Below are 10,149 nucleotides of genomic sequence, written 5' to 3'. Positions count from 1 at the left end.
CTGAGTTTCTCAGCCCAGCTCCTGGCCCTGTGGCTGTGTAGCAGAGTCCGAGCCTGCCCAGCTCTGCCACCACCTGCAGGCTCCGGGGGCAAAGGACTCGCAGGGCCTGGCCCACCTTGGCTGAGCTGAGCTCCGGGGACATGGAGGTGAGGAGCGGGACACTCCCCAGGGGCTGAGCACCCCTGGAGGAGGGTGTGCAGAGCAGGAGGGAGGAGGGAGGCTGTGGAAATGGCTGGCCACTGTGAGCTGCATGGGAGGACCTCCAGACCTGCCTGCCTCCCCTCTCTCCTCCTTCTTCGCTGCAGCCCTGACGACCCCTCCTCCATGGCTCCTTTTGGGGTGAGGGAGCCTAGACCCTAGAGCCAGCAGGCCTCCCTCAGGTGGACTGCCGTCTGTGCCTCTGAGCCTCTTTACCTCTGCGCCCCAGGAGCACAGTCCGGGTGGGGTGTGGACAGTGGCGTCCCCGGGGTGACATCATTCACGGGTCCTTTACTTTCCCTCTAGCAGGTGGGAGTGGGGCCCCAGCGTGCAGAGCCCCCAGGAGGCAGGAGTAGGGTGCAGGAGCCCCCCCTCCCCCGGAGGCGGAAGAGGGATGTGGGAGCCCTGTTACACAGGGGCCCAGCAGGCATCCCTGAGTCCAGGGAGGAGCTGGGACCCTACTGGAGGCAGAGGTAGAATTCACTGAGGCCAGGCCCCTGCTGGCCTCCGGCTTAGACAGGGCCCTCCCCTCCTTCCCCAGGCGTCCAGGCCTCCAGGAAGCCAGGGCGGGCGCCTGAGGTGACATTTCCTGCTATTAATGGCGTCTAATCTAAACAGGCCCTAATATTTACCTCCAGAGCCTCCGGCCTCGAGGGTGCCAGACAGGGAGAGTGATGGGGCCTGCCAACCCCTCCCCCAGGCTGCCCAGAGGGTGTGCTGTGCCCTGGGCAGGAGTGGGCACCGGGACAGCCCCTGAGCCCGCGTCCCCATCTGGGTGATGAGGCCGACCTCCAGGCGCGCTAGGACCTTCTCCGCCCCCAGACTCACCCTGGTGCCCGGGGTGCAGTGGGAGGCCTGGCTGCCCGCCTGCTCACCTCTGTGTCCTCACCCAGCCCTTCCTGGGGCCTGGGTCGGGGGAGGGCCCTGCCTGCCACAGGACCTCGAGTGGACGTGAAGGGGCCGTGCAGGCCCCTGGCCCAGGCCTGTACGACCCCCACCAGCCAGCCAGGAGCCGTGTCTGGGCAGGAGGGGAACAAATGGCATTGGTTCAGGACCGGGACTTCTCACAAGGCCGATGTTTACATCAGATATAAATACACACAGCATTTCACGTCATTCTTGTGGTTTGAAAATCTGGGAAGGAGGTTGTGTCAAAGGGATGGGTAGACCTCACACCCTGGACTATGGACCTCGCACAGGCGTGCCAGCCCTCCGGGCTCCTGGGTCCGGCCCCACGGGGAAGGTCGGCCTTCAGGAGAGGAGCATGCAGCCAAGGAAGCCAGGTCCAGACAAAGCCCCTAGGGTAGATGGCCCCCAGCCCCTGCCCTCCAGCTACAGGCTGAGGGGGAGACACTGGGCCTACTTATCAAGGTTTTGTAAGAGGGGCTGACAGTTCTCTGAGGTGTGAGAATGGCCCCAAAGCTCCGGCCCTGGCCCGTGAAGACAGGTGGCCAGTCCCCTCAGCTTGATGGGGACAATAGGAGAACTTGGCTCAGTCACCTGAGATCCCTTCTCCTGGGAGACATAGTTCTAGGAAAATTGCAACACTTCCCTCTCCGGGCATGGCAGTCAGGTGAGGCTAGCCATTCCCTCTTTAGTGTGAATTAGAGTGCTAACCAGACAAGGAGTCAGGAGGGGGCTTTCGGGGCTGGGAAGGGTCAGGGTGGCAGTGTGTGTGTGTGTGTGTGTGTGTGTGTGTGTGTGTGTGTGCGCGCGCGTGCAAATGATAACGGGGGGGGGTGTAGAGGGGTATGTGCTAGGGAAGAGTCCAAGAACCCTGCATGAGGCCAAACATGGCTCCCAGAGGCAGGCTTGGATCTGCCTGTGCCAGGCTATCCCCCTGCCTGAGCACCCCTTCCCAGGACCCTCTGGTTCCCCACAGCCATGGCCCAGTAAGATGGTCCTTACAGTACACCGGGGGAATTGAGGCAGGGGGCATCGTGCCCCAGTATACATGGCAGGGCACCGGGGAGCTGGTGGGTGGCCACTGGGACCTCGAGGGTCCTCTAGGCTTGAGCCAGACAAGCCAGAGCCCTTGAATAAATGGAGTCCAGGGTGCCTGACTCGAAGGACAGAGTTCAGGGACAGGTCCTAGCACGCCAAGCAACCCAGGGGCTGCTAGGCCACGTGGCTAGGGCAGCATCCAATCCCTGCACCTGGCTCACGGTCCTGGGAAGCCACCTGGCTATCAGAGTCTACCTCCTGCCAGCGAGCCGGGCGGGCCCCTGCCTGCAGAGGTCTGGGTCTCAGTGTGCCCTGGGCCCTCCACGCCGCTCTGGGAGCTGCAGGCAGGCTCCAGTGCAGTGCCTGAACCATGGGGGTCAGGATGAAGACCACTATACTTCTGGGGCCAGGAAGAGGCCCCCGGCACCCACACTGGGCTTGCCTTCATGCCTGGGCTCTGGGTTCTCCTGCCAGAGGCTGTGGGCCAACACAAAATGGCCCCATGAGGTTCGGGAGCCAGAGCACCCCCAGTGGGCTTCGCAGGGACAACACTGGCCTTGGATTATCAGGGTCCCTCTGTGACCTGGGCAAAGCCCTGTCCCTCGGAGCCTCAGTCTTTCTGTCTGCAAAATGGGGGTCTAATGGCCTCCCTTTCTCCTATCCAGACCTTCTCCAAGGCTTTAAACTTGGAGAATAGGTACTTTGCCTGGTACCAAGATGGGGAGCCTGATCATTGATCATCCCACCCCAGCCTCCCCGCCTGATCCCAGGCACCCAGGACACAGGTCACCTGAGCACAGAGCACTTTTCTCAGTGAACGAGGTCACAATCTGGCGTCTGATTCCATCTTACCTGCCGCAGTGGTCCCAGACAAGTTTGATAGCAGGGATGCCCAGAGCCTCTCCGCCACCCCAGGCCCTTCCCCACATGCAGTCTGGAAAGGGCTCTTAGGGGCTCAGGCACTGGACAGAAAGCACATGGGAAGCAGTCCTAGAGTCCAGCTTGGAGTTGGTGATCAGAGGTCCAAGGCAGAGAGCTGGCCCTTGCTGTCGAAGGGTGGGCGTCCAGATCCAGGTCCCGGCAGCCTGTCCAGCCCGCTCTCCCTGAAGGGAGAGCAAAGGGATACCGTGGCCTGCAGCTGGCCAGCCTGGGTCCAGATGGCCATGTATCTCTGCTCTTGGTTTTCTCATCCATAGGATGGGCATGAGCCCCGCCGTCTTCCCAGGCAGTGGGCAGGGTCTTCCGAGACTGCCCCTGGGTGGGGGTCTCAGTAGGCTCCCGGTGCTGGTGGCAGTGGGGCTGGGGTTAGTCCAATCCTGCCATTGCCCAGTGGTGTCCCCGCCCCGCCAGCACCAGAAATGGGTGGAAATGACCCCCTTTGAGGGTTTGCCACGGGCTCCAGTGTCAAAGCCCTCGCTGGCAGCAAAGCACCTGTCTGTTAGCTGTGTACTGAGCAATCCATGCGGCTCAGCGGCGGCTCACACGAGGAAGCCCCTGGCCTCCTGGTGTGCGACTGTCATGTCTCCACCGACTCTTTTTCTCCACGTTCTTCTGGTGTGTGTGTGTGTGTGTGTGTGTGTGTGTGTGTGTACGTGCACGTGTGTGTGGTACAGGTCTCTTCAGGTGCTTTAACCCTCCAGGACCTTAGTAATGTTTGCTCCTTCTATCAAGGAGTACCTTCTGAGGACAGAAGGCCCAGGTGGGAAGCAGCTCCTGGCCACCTCCTCGTGTTTCCAGTGGACACAGTGTACTTCCAGGAAAGCAAGTCATTGGCTTTCAGACCACCACAGCCCATCTGGAGCCCAGGGCAGACCTGGATAATCAACTGCAGCACAGCGGCCTCGGGATGTCCATGCGCTGGGTAGCCATCTCTAGCCGACCAAGGTGAGACCAGTTTGCTGTCCCTGGCCTGGCAGGCGTGTGGCCTGGCTGTCCAGCAGATTGCCACTGACTAAGGCTCAGGCCCATTAGCCAGGGCCTGAGCGAGGGCGCAGGGGCCAGCACTGGGGATGTGGGGAGGCCCCGAGCCCTTGGAGTTCTTCTGCATGCTGGCCACGTCCACGCTGCTGGGCTCGTACTCTGCCGGCGCGTGGAAGAGGCCGCGGACGGTGGCCTGGAAGCCGCTGGTGACAAAGCAGTAGACGATGGGGTCCATGCAGCTGTTGAGACTGCTTAGGGTCACTGCCACATGGTACGCCACGAGGCTCGCGTGGCGCGGCACGCCGGGCCACAGCGCCGTGGTGAGCTGGCGGGCGTGGAAGGGCGTGAAGCAGATGAGGAAGATGACCAGCACCGTGAGCAGCAGCTGCACGGCCCGCACGCGCCGCTGCCGGCCCTGGCGCAGCAGGCCGGGCCGCGACAGCGCACACACGATGCGGCCGGTGAACACGCTGATGACCAGCAGGGGCAGCAGGAAGCCCAGCACGGTCAGCGCGAAGACGCGGCAGCAGGGCCGCCCGCCGGCCGCCACAGCCAGCACGGACAGGGTCACGGTGCCCGCCGCCAGCCACACGAAGGCGCACACAGCCTTGGCGCAGGCGGGCTGGCGCCAGCGGCGCGCGCCATCAGGCTGAACGATGGCCAAGTAGCGGTCCACGCAGATGCAGGTGAGGAAGAGGATGGAGCAGTGCATGTTGAGGAAGTAGCCCAGCACGTGCGGGAAGGCGCAGCGCAGGCAGCCGTGCGCCCCGTAGAAGATGGCGTAGCGCGTGGGCAGGGACAGCCCCACCAGCAGGTCCGTCACCACCAGGTTGATGGTGTAGATGACTGACGGCGTCTTGGCCCGCGTGCGGCAGCAGAAGACGTACAGCGCCAGCCCGTTGAGCACCAGCCCCACCAAGAAGATGACGCTGTGCACCGCCATGAGGGCCAGCCACAGGCTGGGGAAGGCAGCGTGCAGCTCCTCGTCCAGCAGTGCGAACCGGTGGAACAGGGCCGCCTCGGGCCCGCTGCTGTTGGCCCACGCCGCCGTGGTGTTGGGGACCTCTGCGGCCGAGGCCCCTGCTGCAGATGCAGAGGACATGGTGGTGCCCAGCACACCCAGGCCTGGAAGCAAGGACACTGGTTACCTAGGCCTGCCTGGCTCTGCCCGCGGGGTCCCCAACGCCCCACCTTGGCCCAGCCTGACCCGCAGTGCCCACACCAAGCTTTCTGAGTCTGTCCTTGCTGGACAGCTAAAAAGGCGTGCTGCACTGGGCTGTCCTCGGGCTGGGGAGAGACGACAGAGCCGATGTCGGGCTCAGTGTGTGGTGTAGGGCCTGGCTCCAGCCCTGGCTTTCTACTTAGCTGCTGGGCATCCTCAGGTGAGCCACTTAACTGCTGTGCCTGGCTTCCCAATCGCCGCGGGATCCCGCTGCCGCTGGGAGGATGGCGGTGCTGGTCTGGAGTGAGGGCCCAGCAGCGCGCAGCATGTCGGTGGTGGCTGATGAGCCATGTTGCTGTATAGCCCGGCCCATGGGCACCTCTGTGCTGCTCGGGCCACCTTGACCTACTCACTCTCACGGCCGTCTCTGGCTGCCCTCTGTCCTTACCTCCTCCTGGGCCCGCTCTGGGTCAATGTCCTGGACCTTCTGCTAGGAGATCTGGGTGCTCAGCCATGCTGGGCCGACTGAGAGCCAGTCCCCCGGCTGTCCACTAGCCTCGAGAGCCAGGCACACTCATGCCCCCAGCATGGGCGGCTGGCTGGGACCGGAGCCTGGAGCCAGGCCCCAGCAGGGCGGGGAGGGTGTGAGGTGGGGCTGGGCAGGGCATGGGAGGGCGGGGGGCTGGCTGCGCTGCCCCCTCTGTTTATGTTCCTGCTGAGGAGTGTTTAACTCAGCGCTGATTTATCCTTTTATTTATAAAGGAAGGGTTAATGGGATCCTGCCCCCACCCCAGGCCGGGCTGACCCTCCAAATAAGGACATTTCTGTCTTTTTCAGGAGAAAGGAGAAGCCTCTGGGGAGAGGCGGGGAGGAGGGCGGGCACCAGACGTTCCGGGTGCACAGCACCCAGCCTCCTGTAGGAACCAGGGCGACCCTTCCCACCCTCCTGCTCCTGGTGGCTGTCTGCTGCGAGCAGGCTGGATGCGCCACTCCGGGGAACAGCTGCACGGCCTAGGGCAGCAGGCTCCCTCGGCCCATCCTATCTTGATATAATGGAGACACCCCTAGTCCCACTTCCCAGGGTGCCAGGGAACCAGCGTCTCCAAGCTGGCAGGGATGGGCACAGCTGAGGGAGGCTTGCTTTCCCACGTCAGGTCTGGAGGGGCTGGTGGCCACCTTAATCCTTGTTTCAGAGAGGGCAGCCCTGGCCGGGGCCACCCAGCATGCCCGTGCCTCCACATCCCTGCCCAGTGCTATGTGCCTGAGGCTGCTAGGAGGGGTGGAGTGCTGCCCAGGCCCACGGCCAGCCCCTGGTACCCCGCCACACGCTGGCCCAGCCTGCAGCATCCTTAGGGCGGCCCCGGCTCCCCACCGGCAGGCGTGGTGGGGTATTTGTTGGGTGAATTAAACATTCTTCCTGCAGCCTGGTGCGGGCGGGGTGGGGAGAGCGGTTCAGGAGACCAGGAGTTTGGGGCAGGGAAAGATGTTGTGGGGGAACAAGGGGGCAGGGGCGGGGGACTTGGAGCCCCAGGCCGGTGGGCTTTGCTTCCTGGCAGTAGGGAGTTCTATACGGTTCTCAGGAAGGAGGGGAATGTCATGCAGGGCTCCCTCCTCTATTACTGACAAAACGCTGGAAGGGAAGACCCAAGGAGACACCCCGAGTGGGGTGAGGGACAGCGTAGAGAAAAAGTCTACACGCCTCTTTGGTTTGCAATTTGTCTGTGCTGGTCTGTGTTAGTGTCACGCTCAGAGACAAATAATAAACATTACAAATGTTTCCTCTGGGAGCCAGTCCTGGGATGACGCGGCCCAGAGGGCCTCCCCTCCCAGAAAACTCCCCGGGGCCACTGAGGTGCTGGGGCCAGGACCCAGGCAGCGGCAGTTCTGGGGCCTGCAGACTCAGGGGTGAAAAGGACATTCGGAGCATCCTGGAGGCTTAGGAGAGAGGGAAATGGCCAAGTGCATCCTGATTCTCAGCAGTGAGCTCTGAGCCCTGATCCCAAACAAAGCTGAGTCCAATCCTGGTCACAGTGAGTCCTAAGCTCCTCACACTGAGCCACAGTCCCACCACTGGATTGATCCCTGCCACAATCCAAGACCCGACGTCGTCACACACTGATCCCAGATCCCTGTAACACAGTGAGCCTGGATCCCTGTCGTACACCGAGATCTTATCCAGGTCACATTTTAAACCCTAAATCTACTCACACGCTGAGCCTGACCCTGGTCTCACAGTGAGTTCTAAACTCTTCACACTGAGCCACGGTCCCGGCAGCTGTCACAGTCTGAGACCTGACCCTGGTCACACACGGATGCTTGTGCCCAGTAACGATCCGGTCATGCTCTGAGCCCTGATCCCAGCCACACACCGACCCCTCTTCCAAGTAACTCAATGAGCCCGGGCCCCAGACATGTCCTAAATCCAGCCATGGTGCGCCACACATATATTCCCGACTCCAGTAACACAGGGAGCCTCGATCCCTGTCACACTCTAAGACCTGATCCTGTTGGCACATGGAGCCTGGCCCGGCCACACCTGCACCTCGCCCTGGGTCTTCTGCACCTGCTACCCCTTCTCTCTGCTGAACCTGGCTGTCCTGTTATAACCCCAGGCCCCACCTGCTCCTCCACCTCCCTTCTCGGTGTCTGGCATCAGGGCCCATTCTCTGGGGCACCTGCTCATGTCCTTCTTGTTCTGGAAGATGACGCCATGTCCCATGGAGGTGGGCCCCTGGCAGGCACTGAGGAAGGGTCTTGGCCCTCCCAGGGTTAGCCTGGCTGGCCTGAGGGGAACAGACATAGCCCTCGGGGCCCAGAGTTGAGAAGATAGCACTGTAGAGACCCAGTTAGGCTCTGCTGCTTCCTCATCTGGGACCTTAGTCCCTCAGTTAAGCAGTCACTAGTGCCGCCATAGCTGGGCAGGAGGCCCTCCCTGGGAGCCTAGATGGAGAAGGAAGGCCATGTTCCGAGCCCAGGACCCCTGGGCTGGGCTTGGGTCTGAGGTTTCCTCCTCCCTCCTGGCAGGTGCCCAGAGCCTGGCCAAGGCAGAGCAGCCACGGCCTGGGACAGCTAGCCCGAGCCCAGCGGGCAGGCTAGGGCCACGTCCATACAGTGCCTGGCACGGGGCTGAGCTCACGGCCTGGGAGCGGCACTGGGCCCGGAAGCCTCACGTCCTCTGGGCTGCTCTGCCGCCTGCACTTGGGCGCTTCTCGGGCTCCATCTCCGAACAAACTCTGTGCCCTTGGACCCTCGGTTTCCTGCTTTGTAAAGTGGAGCCTACTGTGGGCAGTGCCCCAGTACCCTGCCGAGCACGCAGCAAGTGCTCGGATATGTGAGACTGGGCCACGCAGAGACAGGCTCCGGGCTGAGGCAGACGGGTGAGCGGATGGCCTCTGCCATCGGCCCCGCAGGCCTCCTTTCTGGGCTCCGGTGCCACGCACGGGGCACCCCTGCTGCAGCCACGGCCCCTCTGCCAGCAGAGGCCAGAACCCTGGGCAGGGCTGGGGTGTCCTGTGGTCACTCACCCCGCCTATCAGTGGGAGTCATAGCAGGCTGCACAGCGCAGGCCCCTCTGTCCAGGCTGCCCCCATGCTGACACGATTCAGCTTTCTCCTGGGCTCACCTCCTCTAGGAAGCCTTCCTGCTCCTCTCTGGGACGCCTCGCCCCCCCCCCCCCCCCGGCTCCTTGTGTCCCTCCACCCCGAGCAGCATCTTTACCGCTGTGCGCAGCACCTGCTCGAGCTGGGGCCACACCCACCCGGAAGGACAGTCACCTTTCTCTGCACCCTGTGAATGCCTGCAGCGAGCCTGGGCCAGTGCTCTCTGCTATTCAGTGCCCTCCTCCAGCCTGCTGTGACCCACCCCCAGTGCAGCGCAGGAGGGCACTGGCCGCATCCTCAGCTCCACCCCACGACCCCGCCAGGACTGGCACCTCCTCCAGGAAGCCCACTGAGCCACTCTGGCCCTGGGGTTCCCTTCACCAACACTGGCAGTGCCTGCCTTGGGTTTAAGCCACTCCACACCCACCTGCTTCCCGAAGGCCCGGCGAGGAGTCCACCCCTGCAGCTCCCATCCCCTCGCCTGCGGCTCCGGGGGTCTGCTGTTGAGAGAATGAGGTAAATTGGCAGTGGTGAGGAGCTGGGTGATGGGAGAGCCCCGGACACCCCACATCGAGGTGCATGTAGCCCAGGCACCTGCTGGGTAGCTGGAGCACCTGTGCCCCCCTGGCAGGTGGATGAGGCGGGGCCTGTCCTCATGGCCCCTTGGGCTCCACCCTACTGCCCGGGCTCAGCTGCCCCACTGTCTGGCTGCCTCCACCTGCAGAGAGGGAGCTGTGGCAGCCCGGTCCTGCAGGCAGCCTGTGGCTCCCGCGCTGGGAGCAGGGTGTAGACGTCCCCACTAAGGAACCACGAGCTCCTGCTGGGGGCCTGGGCACTGCAGCTTTAACAGATGAGAAGTGAGGGTCGTGGCCAAGGTCACACAGCAGCATGGAATCTTGGACCTGGACCTGGGGGTGGAACCCAGGTTGGGCGGGACCAGGCATAGACTGTGCTTCTGAAACCACGCCAGGGCCAGGGGCAGGGAGCAGCCCCCCTGTCCTGTCCAGGGGTCCAGGATGGCCATTCTATGGCACGGCCCGGCTGGGCCTGCCTGTCTTCTGCCTGAAGAGGCTTAGCCCAGCACTCTTGGCCTTTGCATATACTGTCCCCTTGCCTGGGTCACCTGATGCAGGTTCCTGGTACTAGTGGTCACTGCCCCCCCAACCCTCCCTCCCTCTGGCCTCCTGGAGCCAGAGAGTCCTCCCCAGGGGGCAGCTCTAGCCCCACAATCTGTGGGGCTCCTGCTGAGACAGCCCTTCTGGGTCTCACCATGGCCCCACAGCATGTCAGAGGCCCTAGTTTGGCTCTGAGGAAACTGAGGTCTCC

General features: G+C 63.1%; 1 protein-coding gene across 1 annotated transcript; it reads right to left on the bottom strand.

Moving 5' to 3' along the window:
* Positions 1-4,093: 4,093 nt before the first annotated feature.
* GPR20 (G protein-coupled receptor 20) lies at positions 4,094-5,164 on the bottom strand (the record flags this gene model as incomplete). The annotated part of the gene is made up of 1 exon (XM_080694570.1): positions 4,094-5,164. One exon carries the CDS (start codon positions 5,162-5,164, stop codon positions 4,094-4,096), a length of 1,071 nt encoding a protein of 356 aa, XP_080550696.1.
* Between the last annotated feature and the right edge of the window lie 4,985 nt (positions 5,165-10,149).

Source organism: Muscardinus avellanarius (assembly GCF_963383645.1).
Source record: "Muscardinus avellanarius genome assembly, chromosome: 4".
Classification (NCBI taxonomy): Eukaryota; Metazoa; Chordata; class Mammalia; order Rodentia; family Gliridae; genus Muscardinus; species Muscardinus avellanarius.
This window is presented reverse-complemented; position numbering and strand designations above follow the sequence as displayed.